The sequence below is a fragment of the Jatropha curcas genome, chromosome 8, assembly GCF_041381405.1.
Source record: "Jatropha curcas cultivar XTBG-Jc1 chromosome 8, XTBG_Jcur_1.0, whole genome shotgun sequence".
Lineage (NCBI taxonomy): Eukaryota > Viridiplantae > Streptophyta > Magnoliopsida > Malpighiales > Euphorbiaceae > Jatropha > Jatropha curcas.
Window position 1 is genome coordinate 4,047,410 of NC_143158.1, and position 14,814 is coordinate 4,062,223.

General features: G+C 31.2%; 2 protein-coding genes across 6 annotated transcripts; both read right to left on the minus strand.

The window, feature by feature from the left end:
- Nucleotides 1–3,258: 3,258 nt before the first annotated feature.
- Nucleotides 3,259–7,126, minus strand: LOC105638145 (Alkaline phytoceramidase (aPHC)). Of its 4 annotated transcripts, none has more exons than XM_089725017.1 (7): nucleotides 6,967–7,126; nucleotides 6,678–6,777; nucleotides 6,438–6,542; nucleotides 5,925–6,014; nucleotides 5,686–5,807; nucleotides 4,207–4,366; nucleotides 3,259–3,555 (listed from the first exon to the last, which is right to left on the minus strand). In XM_089725017.1, the coding sequence occupies exons 1-7, from the start codon at nucleotides 7,124–7,126 to the stop codon at nucleotides 3,528–3,530; spliced, it is 765 nt and encodes a 254-aa protein (XP_089581143.1). In that variant the 3' UTR covers nucleotides 3,259–3,527. The 4 variants fall into 4 exon arrangements, with proteins under 4 accessions (XP_089581143.1, XP_012077283.1, XP_089581142.1 ...); XM_012221893.4 differs by having other exon boundaries at nucleotides 5,925–6,046; nucleotides 6,422–6,542; XM_089725016.1 differs by having other exon boundaries at nucleotides 6,402–6,542.
- Nucleotides 7,127–7,201: 75 nt separating this feature from the next.
- On the minus strand, nucleotides 7,202–10,880 carry LOC105638146 (bromodomain protein (DUF761)). 2 transcript variants are annotated; one of them, XM_089725015.1, is made up of 3 exons: nucleotides 9,899–10,880; nucleotides 9,411–9,482; nucleotides 7,202–7,485 (listed from the first exon to the last, which is right to left on the minus strand). In XM_089725015.1, exons 1-3 carry the CDS (start codon nucleotides 10,797–10,799, stop codon nucleotides 7,202–7,204), a joined length of 1,257 nt encoding a protein of 418 aa, XP_089581141.1. In that variant the 5' UTR covers nucleotides 10,800–10,880. The 2 variants fall into 2 exon arrangements, with proteins under 2 accessions (XP_089581141.1, XP_020536453.1); XM_020680794.3 differs by having other exon boundaries at nucleotides 7,440–7,498; nucleotides 9,899–10,878.
- Between the last annotated feature and the right edge of the window lie 3,934 nt (nucleotides 10,881–14,814).

Consider the following 14,814-nt stretch of genomic DNA (forward strand, 5'->3'; position numbering starts at 1 on the left):
TTTGTTCAACATAAAAATTCCAAATTTGTGTGTAAATTGGAGAAATCTCTCTATGGACTAAAACAGGCTCCAAGGGTGTGGTACTTTGCTTTAACATCGTTTCTGTTAGCCGCTGGTTTTCAACAATCTAAGTCAGATTCTTGTCTCTTTATATATCATCGACATGGAACTGTGCTTTACTTGCTCGTTTACGTTGATGATATAATTGTAACTGGGAATAATGCTAAGCGTATTGAAGCATTCATAATTCAATTGGGTAAGGCATTTTCCATTAAAGATTTGGGGAACCTTCACTATTTTCTGGGTGTTGAAGTCAAGCGCACAGCTACAGGACTGTTTCTCTCACAACAGAATTATATACGTGATTTATTAGAGAAAGCTCAAATGCATGAGGCGAAATCTGCATCTACCCCAATGTCTTCGACCATGACTCTCAGTTCTACAGATTCTGCTTATTTACAGGATGCTACTGCATATCGAGCGTTAATAGGCAGCCTTCAATACCTATTGCTTACAAGACCGGATGTGGCATATGTTGTTAATAAACTAGCGCAGTACACCTCAAAGCCAACTCAACAACATTGGACTGCTCTTAAAAGACTTTTGCGGTACTTGGTTGGTACGTTTGATTTTGGGTTGAATCTTCGTAGCCAAACTAATGTTGATTTACATGCCTTCTCTGATGCGGATTGGGCGGGCAATCAGGATGATAGGACATCTACTAGTGCCTATATAATTTTTCTAGGGAAAAACCCAGTAGCCTGGTCGTCCAAGAAGCAGAAAACTGTGGCAAGAAGCTCCACCGAAGCTGAATATAGATCAGTAGCCTCTACAGTAGCTGATTTAGTATGGGTCCGAAATTTATTAGATGAATTGTATGTTCCAAGACCCAAATCTCCGGTGATCTACTGCGACAATTTGGGAGCTACGTATGTTGCAGCAAACCCGGTATTTCACTCCCGCATGAAGCACATAGCAATCGATTACCATTTTGTAAGGCAACAAGTGCAAAATGGAACTCTTCGAGTTACTCATGTCTCAGCTAAAGACCAACTTGCTGATATGTTAACCAAGCCATTATCATTCGCCGCATTCAGCAATTTCAGAACCAAGATTGGTGTTACTGTCGGAACACCATCTTGCGGGGGCATATTAGATAAGATAACAACGTAGACCTATTCAAGCCTATTCTGTTGTATTTAGATGTATAAAAAGTTCCTTGTTTCAAGGATTAGATGAGTCTGAATACATGTATTTAACACACACTTGTATGCGAATACAATTACCACTTCTTCCAAACTTATAGAATAGTTGTTATTGTAAAAGACTAAAAGGCAAGTTGCTGTTGTTGGAAGGCAACTTAATATGGTAGCATTGGCTGTACCAAATCTTTACCCATAAAGGGCAATGAGAAAAGCCACCGACGAGACTGTCTTGGTAGTTGTCTCAAAGTCTCTGGGCAATTCCTGCAGACTAAGCGCAAAATATATTAAAATTTAATTAGTTAATTAATCAAAGTCATTAGTTGCATAAGCTAATCGCTTAGCTTAAATTCAAAGTCAATAATTACTCGATAGAGTTTGGTGTTTTCGAGGCTTCCTGTAGGACTTTCCTTTTTTTTAAAAAAAAAATTACAAAAGTCAGTATTAGAATCTGCAATTATGAGGTTAATTATATATATTAATTATGAAGCTTTCATCTCCTAACCTGAATAAGTAGCTTAAATTGAGTGAATAATCATGCAATTTTTGTACTTGACAATCCACCGACACTTACATGTCATCTAAATGTTGACCGTGGTCAAGTTTATCCCAAGGTTAAAAATGTAATTCTCTGTCATCCACGTATATGTTAAATTACTAATTTTTTTATATATATATATAAAAAAAGAGACAGTTTTCAGAGGGTAATGAAATCTGAATCGTTCCTTCAAAGTCAAATCCAAACGCTATAGGATGCAAATAATAATAAGAAATAGTAAAAATAACATTAAAGAATAAAAATGAAATAAGACAATTGTTTTATATTGATTAATTATTTTTAGTTTGGATTTAATCTTTTCACATCAATTGAAGTTTGAATTTAATTGGGTCGGTAAGATTGAATGTCTTCTCATGATATTTGACCTAAGGGCACAAGTTAATGTCTTACGTTTACAACATGTTTATGTACATTGAAACCTATCAATTCTGTTGCTTGTCAATCAAAGTTTGATTCCATAACTGGGCACCATAAAATGCCAAGCTTTACTATTCTACAACAGTGTATCAATTGAAGAAAAAGACCCACAAAATTTATTTATTTTCCTTTTCAATTTCATTCCTTCCATGTTTTCCACAAATCCAAACACTGCTCTAGTTCCAATAAATATATGTGTATATTGCCACTAACCAGAGATCTGCCTGCCAACTTCAGAAAAATTGTACTGCTCTAATCGATTGTATAAACTGGCAGGCAAGAAATAATCCTGTACTTTCTTTTGTCTTTCTCCTGCCTCCAAATTTCACAGCAATCAGATTTTGCAGATCTCTTCATTGAAAATCAGATAACCAGTTAGGGCTGCCCATATCTATTAGGGGCCCCCTTCTCCATTCCTCAATTCTCGGTTAATAGAATTCAGGATTCTTTAGCTTCAACAAAAGAGACAAACTGAAGCAAATTCATTTTAGATAACTAATAATCAAGATCATCATCCTAGGTTTAATTGTGATCATATGATAAAACGCAGGATTGAGATGGTTTGATATTACTGTTTAAGCTACTATTATGAAATAATATTAAAAAAAACTATTAAGATGTTTAATCCGATTGTCATCACATTTACACGGAATTTAAACCCTTTTAATTATAAGCATATTCACCATTTTAGCGAGTTATAATTAAAACTGTAGAGTTAAAAAGGAAATTATTTACACAGTTGATCCTAAATGCAATTGTTGACCTGGAATTTTCACTTCCACTAAAATTTGCCTACACTGGTACCATTCATGAAACTTGTTTGACAACTCATAAACCCGAACTTGAACAAGAACAGAGACCAAGACATTTTTTTTTTTTATCTTTATTTGTTGTTTTGATTGGAACATAATCATATCGAACCATGTCATGTCACAACAGCTTTATCACATCACATGGACAAGCATGTTAGTCTGCTAGATACTCGGTCGGCCAAAACTATTTTGGCTATAAAGAAAGAAAGCTGCATGTGAGAGCATGAGCATGTTTGCCTGGTAAGCAAGGCTGTGCCACATATATACATTTCAGGATAAAATAGTTACATGTCAAAATTCTTTCATTAGATGCTAATTAATTATATGACATGTTAATGACAACGTAAAAAATTCACTTCAACCAATACGTAATCAAAACAAAATTCCTGCTTGGTTAGCGTAGCGTTTCAAAAGAATGAATAAATGAAAAGAAATTATCCAATCATAAATTATTCGCTGTGGCTACTGTCTGCTTCACTGATTTCTTGGTACCTGCTGGCTGCAGCTTAGAAATGCCTTCTTCGTGTCTCTACTTTCTCACAGACGCTCTTTTAAGTCGCCTAACCTGTTATCAGCATATGCTTATATAGGTAAGTTGGCGTTTTGAACTTTTCCCAAACAAGTAGTGAAACCAGAAAAAAGGGATAGGGAAAACATAGATTAGACTAGCTAAAACATAAATATGAAACAGAAGTCAATCACTATTTTAGAAACGTATTTACAACCAAACAGACAAAACAAAAGAGTAGTTGAAAACATAACAAATAACAACAGATTTAAATGGAACCATCCTTCAAAACACAAACAATGACCCAGTGAACTGAATACGTACAAATAATGGCAGTTCAGATAATGGGTCATATGAAAGGAGGAATAGAAAAGAGGAGGGCCGGGGGGGGGGGGGGGGGGGGGGGGGGGTGGGGAGAGAGAAGGGGATGCTGAAGATTTACATAAAAAGAAGTGCTCATCATGGCAGAAAATGCAGTAACAATTGAATGAGTTGTTTATTGCAAAAGATCCCTTTCAAAATAGTTGCAAACCAGACATATTAGAGTAATGGGTCAAAACTGCACCATGACCATATTGAGAATTCAAAACATGACCTCATCTGTTCCAAAAAATAAGACCTCTTTAGCAGATGTCTTTGGGATTATTTTTTCATTGTCCCTAGTTCACTTAACAGTATCCTATTCAGTTAACTATCAATGATTCATACCTCTGCATTCTAACATTTCTATACATGAGCATAATAGTGAATAGAACAGGAATTGCTGCCGAGCACAAGTGTTCCAAGGAGTGCCCACTGATAAAGTACCGATTTGCATGGTATATTTTTCTGTCAAGAGCAGCTTCAAACTTGGCTAAGAGGCAAGCCCCTGACATGGTATTAGGATTTAGAGAGATATAAGGTTGCATGAACTACAAAATAAATCACTAAGTCCACAACTAGGTAGACAATAAGTAAGAAACTGCTAAACAACAATGTAAGGAAAAAGAAACTGAAAATTGATCACTAAAGCGGGATTTTCAAGCTTCTTTTTATAGCACACATACAGTTTATAACAAGACTTCATCCAATCAGTTCCAAATTCTAATCATAACAGTTAACAAGTCACCTTAATCATGAAATCAAAATTTTGAATAAAATAATGATAAAAAGATATTGATAAGGACAGCCATACCCATGAGAAAGAGAATACTTTCTGAGTATAAAAAGAATGATGGCTGGATCAGGATGCCTCATTACAGTTCAAGACTATTTATTCTAGTGAGACAGCAGGGAGCTTGTCGTGTCTCCTAAACAGCCATAATAAATATGCTACATGAAAGATTGTATCTATCAGATTTCAGTCAACTTGAAGCACCCTTCTAACTACGTCTGCCTAAAGGAGCTTGGTGGCAAACCACTCACAGCATTCCAACGAGAAAAAAATTAGTCAGGTATTCCATAGAAAAGTTGTCTAATCTCTTGGTCAAGTTTGGTTTTCCATTCAATAATATAAGTTAAAAGAATCGATGCTCTTTACTGCTTACACATGTTATGTAACAGTCAGCTTACAAGAAGGATTTTGCATCTTAGTTTGGCTGAATTGCTAACTAACATATCCGCCTAACATCATTATCCTCAGCACTTGAATTGCATGGCTGTGGATCATCAACATAGATCAAAGCAGCCAAAAGAAGGGGACTTAGAATCCATGTTCTCCTATTCCACCTGCAGTTTTGAGGCCATCAAGAAGAGACTCAAAACGAGTGGAAGAAGAAGTGTGTCCTTCAAAACATACAGAAGATGGGAATGATTTTGCCTCATGAAGTAACCCATAATATCTCTCATATAGAAAAAATATAAATTTCCATCAGAGCATTTCCCCATGTTTGTAAAATGTATAGTATCACACATTTTATGATGCTATTTGTGTTTTTGAGGACTTAGTTTGCAATGCTTCAGAATCACAAAAGAATGCAACAGATCTTTTATGCATATTCAGACAACAAAAGATCATTTTGCCACACTTCTCCTGGTCTTGATACAAATGTTCTCATAATCTTTGCCTTTTCTTGTTTTGTACAAATAAGTCATAGGATGTCGGTTGAAGGTATTTTTGATGGCTTCCATGTATGAAGACTTAAATCTGTTCTATTTTTCATTGACTAAGATAAAATAAATAAAACAAAGCTGTAACGCATGAAATACCTGCTGCCCAAATCCAATATACTGAATGTGTATATTTGGGTGGGTACAAAAAGGCCATGACCGGTATGGCTACACATGGAATCAACTGGAACATCATGCACAACCGAAGATCATTAAATATTCTGCAAACAACTAGCAACCCATTCTCAGCAGAAAACTTTAGAATACCAAAGACACAGGGGCACCAATCAATTAAAACAAAGGAATACATATTTAAATGTAGGTATGAAAAAACCAACCTTGCATAAGTTGTGCTAAGTAAAACAACAAATAGCAACCCAAACAAACAACTTAATCCAACTCGTTGCCCCACTCTCTCCACAACGAAACTGGAAAAAAGTGAAGAATATGCTATCATCATCTGCATGTAGCAACATAAATTACGAAATAGAAAACAAAAACATTGCACATAAACCATCAGAAAATAGTCATATGCAAAAGAAACCATAACCCTACTTTTTTAGATAGAAAATCAGAACCAAAATCAACCCAAATTTTAGAACTAAGGACAGTCTAAGCTAAGAGAAAGGATTTTCCACATCCAGATGAAGTAATGACTATAAATTATTAGGTAAATGCTGAAGAACTGGGATAATGTTGAGCCAAAAGATCCCAATTCAAGATAGGCTCTACTTTGTCCACATTCCTACATTTTTTTTTTTACAAACCAAATAGAGTGCAGCACAGAAACAAATAGGATTCCGAAAGAATTGTACATCAGAACATAAGTGCTAACCGGCAAAGTGTCCCACATGAGTCTACTTTCATCAGGCTTGAGATGATAATAAGCAGAACCAAAAGCAACAGCTACTATTCCTCCATAGAATAGCACCCAACCCCAAATCTCTCCTCTTAAGCTGCAAAAATACAAATACGAAATAAAATAAAATAAACATTTAAAAAAAAAAAAGAAAAAGAAAAGGGGAAAAAAAAAAAAAAAGACCCTTTCAAGCAACGACATAAAGCAGCAGAAGATTGAATAACACTAGTACCTTATATTTAAATAGCACCCTTGAAGAGAGAGTACGAAACCCACAACACCCACAATCAAAAAAGGGAAATTGCTGAATACATTCCATGTGTTGGGCACTCCTGTCAAATAACCAAAATCCTACCCCATCAAAACATACAAAATCGTTCGGACAGTAAACGACATGCCGTTTACGTCTAGGAAATAATTAAATTGCAGATGATTAGACCCAGAAAGTTAAATCAACTGAATCATCTAAAGAAGGATGATAAAAGTGCCGAAATAAAGATCAAATTAAATAGAGAAAATACCAAGAAAATTGCGCATGTCAGCAAATTGGTGATGCTGGTGGGAAATAGGGATTCTGGGTGTGGCCAACATGAATAAAATCCAACAAAGAAATGCTCCTCCCCAAATGCGACTTGTCTTTCCTCTTCCTATCTCTACCCGTTTATTTACTATCCATCCCATCTCTCTCCTTGTGACTGTTTCTCTCCCTTTCTGTTTTGCTCCTTTCTTCTAACTAAAACTCTCTTTTTCTTCTTCTCACTCAATTTGTCTCCAAAAACTAAAAGTCTCCCTTTCCCTCATAACTGCTTTGACGCCCTTTTCAGAGATTGTTCTTTCCGGTGTCGTTATGCAGATCTCCTTTTCTTCGCTTGTTCTGGTCTGATTTGACGATGTTATTTGCAATTGGCACGCCGAAATCTTGAATTCGACGTGTCGTTTCCTTTTTCTTTTGTTTCTGAAACCTGGCTGAAATCGGGCTTCATTGGTATCTGGTTTGTTTGGGCCCCATCTAGGCTCCGATCCAATAAACCGACTTATGCCTATAAAATAATACTAATATAAGAAACAAATTAATGGAATTTTAGGTGCAATAATTATTAGGTAAAAAATAATTAAGTTTAGTATTTTACCAAAAAAAGGTGAAAAAATATACTTAAAAGGAAACAATTTCTCAGTTTACTTACTTAATTTTAAGAAAATAGAAATTTAAACAATAAACTAGTTTCAAACTTCAACAATTTAATTTAAAACCTTTTTTTGAAATGATGTAAAATTTTAAATTTTGATTGCGCTAAAAAGGGGAAAAATAAATTATTTTAATATTTAAAGAATCAAAATTTTATTAATGATAATTAAAGTGGCTAATATTGCAATTATGGGGACTAAAATATATGTTCTGAAATTATCTCCTAAATTTAAAAAATATATATATTCAACACTTCTTTAACATAAATCTATTTAATTTTAATAGTATAATATTTATACAGAAACATAATAAATTGGTTCCTAAATTATAGTTAAATTAACACATAATCATGAGATTTTTAACTTATATTTTTGGTAACACGTTAGTTTTTCCGTTCAAAATAACTTAGTTTATTTGTCAATTGACTGATGAATTGATCCCTAAATTAAATTAGGAACAAATTAATTATAAGGTTCATAACTTATAAATTTTATTAACATTTTGGTCATTCTCTTATGATTTCATTTAACATTTTGGTTTATCTTCTTTGAACAGAAGGACTAAAATTTTAATAAAATTATAATTTAGAGGCCTTAGAAATAAAGATTATGGTGTGTTAATTTTACTATAAACCATGGACTAATTTTTTTGTTTTCTCTATTTATATTGAAAATACATTTGATGATTGTCATATTCAGCATTAGTTTTTAAGGTAGTACTTAATTATTTGACTATCTCTTTTATTATATTGTACTAGTGTTTAAAAATTAAGAAAGTGAATTATGAAATGATAAAATAATTGACAATTACTATATAAATTTTATACCGGTGTTTAAAAAATAAATGTGAGATTATGAATCGTTATTTCTTACTACTTAAATAAAATAACTTATAATTATTAAAACAATTAATACTATGAAAAAAATATTTATTACATTGCAATTTATATATATATAAAAAAAAAGGATAACTTTTATTCATATTAAATTTTTACTCTCTTCGTCTCACTTTAATAGTAACAAATGAACATTTTACTTTAAATACTCATTTGGAATTTTGAGAGTATTTTTTTTTTTCTAATTTTTTCTAATTATTTATTATGTATTTTGTAATAAAATTAGATTTAGACTTTTAAATTTTAAGAAGGCATGTATTTTTAGAAAATCAATATATTTCCATTATTTTTTAATTATTGTAAAAAGATTAAATATTATTATTAAAGTGGAGTGGAGTGAGTATTTTTATTTTTATTTTTTTGAAAAAATGACCACATGGCACCACTCTTTTTCTTGGGTCAGCAGCTACTAGTTATTAGGCATTGCTTCTTCCACAATTATAGTATATGCTTTTTCCTAATTAATATAAAACACTGAAATCCAAATATAAGAAGTTGAAATTTCTAAAATAGTTTGATTAGAGTTCAAATTATTTTTAGCTTATTTGCTAAGAAGTTAACTTTTTTTTTTTAAATGAAATTGTTAAAGAAGTTAGACTTCTTTTAGCTTATTTATTAAAAAATAAACATAAGCCTTTAAATATTTTCAGCTTATATTTTCTTTAAAGATTATAGAAAGTAAATAATATTTCATATTTGAATCTATTTATCCATGCAATAAGTTTATGAATATTAATTAAGAATTATTAAAAGTAGTAATTACTAATTATAATTTATTTCAGAAAGTTTGAATAACACAGTTACAATTTCGCAAAAAACAAAAATGTTTTTTTTTATTATTTAGGAAATAAATGTACAATCCACAAGGTGTTAATGGACAGTACCCGAATAAAATCTCCCACGTGCATTCCAACCAAACACAACCAAGCATCCATCGTCTACGGAGATGTCATTACCTAGGGGCAAACCAGTAAATTCATCAAAACGCCTCTTATTAGTTTCTCACACTGCTACACTTTTCTTTTTAAATTAAGAATTAATGTCGTTTTAAAGTTTCAACTGTTATTCTCCATAAGTATCATTCCATGCATTAAATCTCTGTCTATAACTTTTCAATAGTTGTTAATATGAGTCGCGATTGGAGTCATTATTATTATGAGCAGAAAAATTTAACAATTTATAGTAAAGAAACAAGATTTTAACAAATTAATAATGCATATTTGAAGAAATAGTTGTGGATACACAGCAACAGAGCATTTAATTTTTTTCAGGTGGATCTACATTCAAGAAATCGTAAATTTCAAACAAATTTCTCAAATTAAACAAAAAGAAAAAGAAACCCAGAAACTAAATTAATTTGCATTTCCCCTACCGATCATTTCCTTGTACTGGATAATGGAATCAAGCCTCTGCAACTTCAACTGCTGCTTAAACCTGTTAATGAAATCATCAGCTTTAGCATCCACTTCTGCATCATCCACCTCTGTCATTTTACTACTCTTCCCTTCTTTCACAGTCGCCGGCCGACGAGACTCCACAACAATGTCATCTTCTTCAAAATGAGCAAAAGCAGACTTAACACTAGCAGATTTCCTCATTTTCTTTGGAAGCTTTGTGGGTATTTCACCAGCGGCAGGCTTCGTGTCCGATTTACTCCGACTCACTTGTTTATTGCTCTGTAACTTACTATATATCTCGTCCAAGGTCTCTTCTTGGTCTTTAATTTTCTCTGTTTCTTCTTCTCCTTCCCCCGTTTCCACCTCCTCTGTTTCTTGATAAGTTTGTTGTGGAGGAGCAATAGAATGGGAATTTGGCAACATTTCTTTATTTTTTGGTAAAGAAAAGTTAATGGTTTCTTGATTAAAGTAATTATAAAGGTTGATAGATTTGAGTCTTTGAAGCATAGAAGGAGATCTAGAAAGAAATGGCTGGTTTTGATGGTATTCTTCTGCAGGGGATTGTTGGAAATGAGTGAAATGGGTGTCAAAATTTTGAGGTGGTTTTTCAAAAGCAACAGAAGTGGGTTCAGGAGATCTGTAACTGTAAAAATTGATAGATTTAAGTCTGTGAAGAACAGAGGGAGATCTAGGTAAATGGTGTTTATTTTCTTGATTTTGATCAGTTGGTGGTTTCTGGTGATTGGTGGCTAAGCTTGAAGAAATATAAATGGTGCCAATCACGAGATTAAGGAAGACAAAGAGGACAGTGGGAGTGAACCAACTGTTCATGGATGCCCAGATAGAGGGTACAGACGTTATGGATTCTTCAAACATGGCTTTTGGTTTGAGACAGTAGAAAGTGAGGTAAAGAAAATGGTGGAGATGGGTGCGGTGGCGTGGATTCAGGGTTTATATTTGAGGTCAAATTTTATACCATTAAAGATATTTTTTTTTTTTTTCAAAAAAAAAAAGAAAAATTGTGTTTGGGGTTTTCTTTTAAAAATATAGAATCTCGAGGGATACGTTTCGAAATACTACAGTTCTTTGAGAAACGGACAAAACAGAAGAACAAGTGGATGTGTGGGTAAATTGTGAGGTCGTAGGTGCACTCAATAAAACGCCAGACGCAAGGTCGAGAAATGAATACAGCTAATGTCATAATACGACATCGTGTCTTCCCTTATAAAGTTACACCTCTTTATTTATATAAAAAATTTGTTAATCCAGCGGACAAAATTTTCCAAAATTAGACATTTTTAAACTAATTCTGTTTTTTGAACAACAAAGCCATTACCTTGTTTTCAATAAGACAAAAATAACCGATATTTATGATAAAATATAATCCTAAAATAATTAGCTCCCAAACTTGAAAAAAAAAAAAATTATGGTAACCTAAAATTTAATATAGGTTTTGTTACACCTTCAATTTCACTCTGTGTAATGATTTTTTACACCTCTGAATATTAAAAATAACAATTTTAAAGATTTTTAATTTTTATATACAAAATATTAATTCGATATGAGATTAATATAATTTTTAAAATAATAATTTTATATTTTTGAATTATTCAATAATTACTTAATCGGTCTAATTTTGCAAGATGAAGTATTTAATAGGTAAAATAAAATATTTAATATATTTAATTTTATAAATTGAAATGTTTAACAGATCAAAATAAAAGTTAAAGGTATTATAAAATTTTTCGTCAAAATATAAGTGAATTTTTCTACATTAAGCCCAAGATAATTAGTAAACCTTATTTTTTCCATCTTCGAAAGTCTATTATATATATATATATATTTTTTCTTAATTATGAGACGGATAAGGGGATTTTTTTATGGCGCAAATTACTGTAAACTTCTTTTCAATAATTTAAGAAACAGAAAATTACAAGTAGAACTAGAATACAATATTGTGGAAATTAGGCTTATGAATAAAATAATGTGGTTTATGAAATCATTTATCAAAATGATGTTATTTTAAAATTATTTATCAAAATAATATAGTTTTAACCGAGAAATTCTAAGAAAATTCAAGTAATATGAAAATATACTAAGTATAAACGGATTCGGTTGTAATATATTAATATTTTTTTTATATACAAAATATATATATGCAACGCATGAGTATTTTTATATATATATATGTTTAAAACGTTGCAATTGAATCCGTTCCGTTTATGTTTTAATTGGATTTAGGAGTCAGATACACATAATTCGTTTTTAGAAATAAATAGATTTTAATTATAATTTTTTTTATTTTTTTTATTAATTGCTTTTTGAGTATACTAAATAAATATGTTTGTAGTCCATACATTTTCATGTTCCTCAATTTTTCTTAAAATTTCTCAATGAAATTTATATTATTTTGATAAATAGTTTCAAAATCACACAATTTTAGTAATATCTTCACAAAATATATTATTTTGGTCATACACCCGTGGAAAATTTGGTAAGGGCAGTGCGCCACGTTTTACGGCTAATAAATTCTCCAACGAAGGCCACACCTCTAGATGTCCCACTTTGACGAATTGAACAAGACATAATAATTTTGGACCCACTTACTATGGTCCATGAGATTAACAAATATATGATAATTAACATTATTTTAAAGGAATAAAATATAATTTGTCCCTCAAAACCTGTAATTCACAAAAAAAAAAAAAAAAAAAAATTAAATTATTTTTTTTGATTTAATATTTTCTCTGAGCTTATAATTTATGCATGCTTTATAAGTATACTTTTTGATTTTATAAAAAATGATGAATTACATTTATTTTCAATTTATGTTGTATTAGCCTATTTTTTTTTGTTTGTCCCTAGTAAGTTTTATTTTGTTTCCAAGCGATCGTGACCTTTCTTGTGAAAGGCTTTTGCGAGCTGTGGCCCTTCATGTTCAAAATATAGTCTTTTTTTCTTTTTTTTTTTTTTTTTTTTTTATCTTAAAATTGATGAATTTGTGGGGCTGAACTTGAACATGCTCTATAGTGAATAATAGTTTATTTTCTTTTTTTTTTTTTTAATGTTTTTTATGGCTGTTTGGCTCTAGTGTCTAGGTATCCCCAAAGCTAACAAGTAATCTTGAATGGAATATTCTGTATCCAATTTTAGTTTCTGGACCTAAGAGTGTTTTGCACTTGGGCTGCTTTTTGACACTTTACCATAACAGTACTCATACAAGAAGCTGCCTCTTTAGGCCCTGCTCCATAATAATAACACCTGTCAGCCCAAATCCATTTCTTCGGACTTTGGTTGAACATAACCAAAATAGTCTGAGGTTAAATTTCAATAAACTGGTTATTAATTATAATCTTTGGAAATATTTGGTAAACCGTAGTAGAAGGTAATGTAATTTAATAGTGGAATATTTACATGAAAAACAGTTTTAATTACATTATCCTGCGTTTTATTATAACTCACCAAATATAATTTTAAAGGTATTTGAAATATGTAAAAAACCAATAAAAATTTTATTAAATTAGCTTGAAATTAACCAGAAATGGAGAGAAACTGCTTTAATTTCTAACGAGAATCATATCTGGTCAGGCTGCAGTTTTATTATGAAAATTATACTTTCATCTTTGAAAATATAGAAAATTTTATATGACTCCCACAATATATAAATTATTTTTTGATTTATACTTTTTTTTAAGGTAACAAAAATAAAAATAATAATGTGATAATGATAATAATAAATTAATAATAATGTGAGGTCGCTTTTGCTTGTTAGCGATCATCGCCTCGTTGGTGGTGAAGATGAGAGGCGGCACAGCACGCGAGCGAGGTCAACGGATCAAAGTGCATATCCATATGACCACATCATGGTGGCATAATGCACGCACCCAGTCACCCCGTTTTAACCAGTACTTCATGTGCGATTTGTCCATCAAAGCCATTTCAAACAAATTAATGGCATTATAATTATTGTACTTACTCTTAATTAATAATTTCAGTTCAAATTATTATACTTACGTCACAAATTAAATTAATATTAAAGTCGTCCAATTAAAGAAATGATGGAATTATAATATAACATTATTCCTTTTTAGCTTTAATTTATAAGAGACTAATAGATGTTAACTATTCTAATGGCTATCAATTATTTTATTAACGGTTGTAGTAATTGTGAGTTGTTTAATTAGAGTTTCATCAAAATGTTAAAAGGAAATAAAGTTTCATAATCTGTCCTCTTTACCCTACTAAACGATAGTATTTTATCATTAAACTTTACATGAAAAGAACATGTAATGTGAATAAAATAATATTATGAATCATGTATAAAAAATTGGTAATTTTTTTTTAAATAAAATTTACTAAATTAATGATGATTTATATAATAAAAGTATTTAAATTCGATGTCTCTTATTCTAGATATTTAGTGCAACTTAAGAAGATCAATACCACACACTATATATAATAATATTATTTTTTTGAAGTTTTTTTTTTGCCATCAAAATTTTATCCAGTCGATTATTTAGTTAGTAATTTTTAGTAATTTTCTAAATAATGATGGTCGTAATGAATACATAATTGCTCGTCTATAATTCACGTGGGACAAGTGGACATTAAACAACATAGGAATTGACAAAAGACAACTGCGGGACTTGAATAATAATTGTACAACAGTGAACTTAAATTAAAATTCACAACGGTTTTTATAAAATTGACTGTAACGTCTTTTGTAAGAAAAGATCGCACATGGTAAAAAAAAAATCATATCCTACAATTAGCTGAAACGGCAACGTAAGTACACAATATAGATATAATTATCATTCTAGAACTAAATTTGTGGTCTCTGATTTTAAAATGTGGATTTTCATTGTAAAAGCGATAATCAACATCCTTTTCG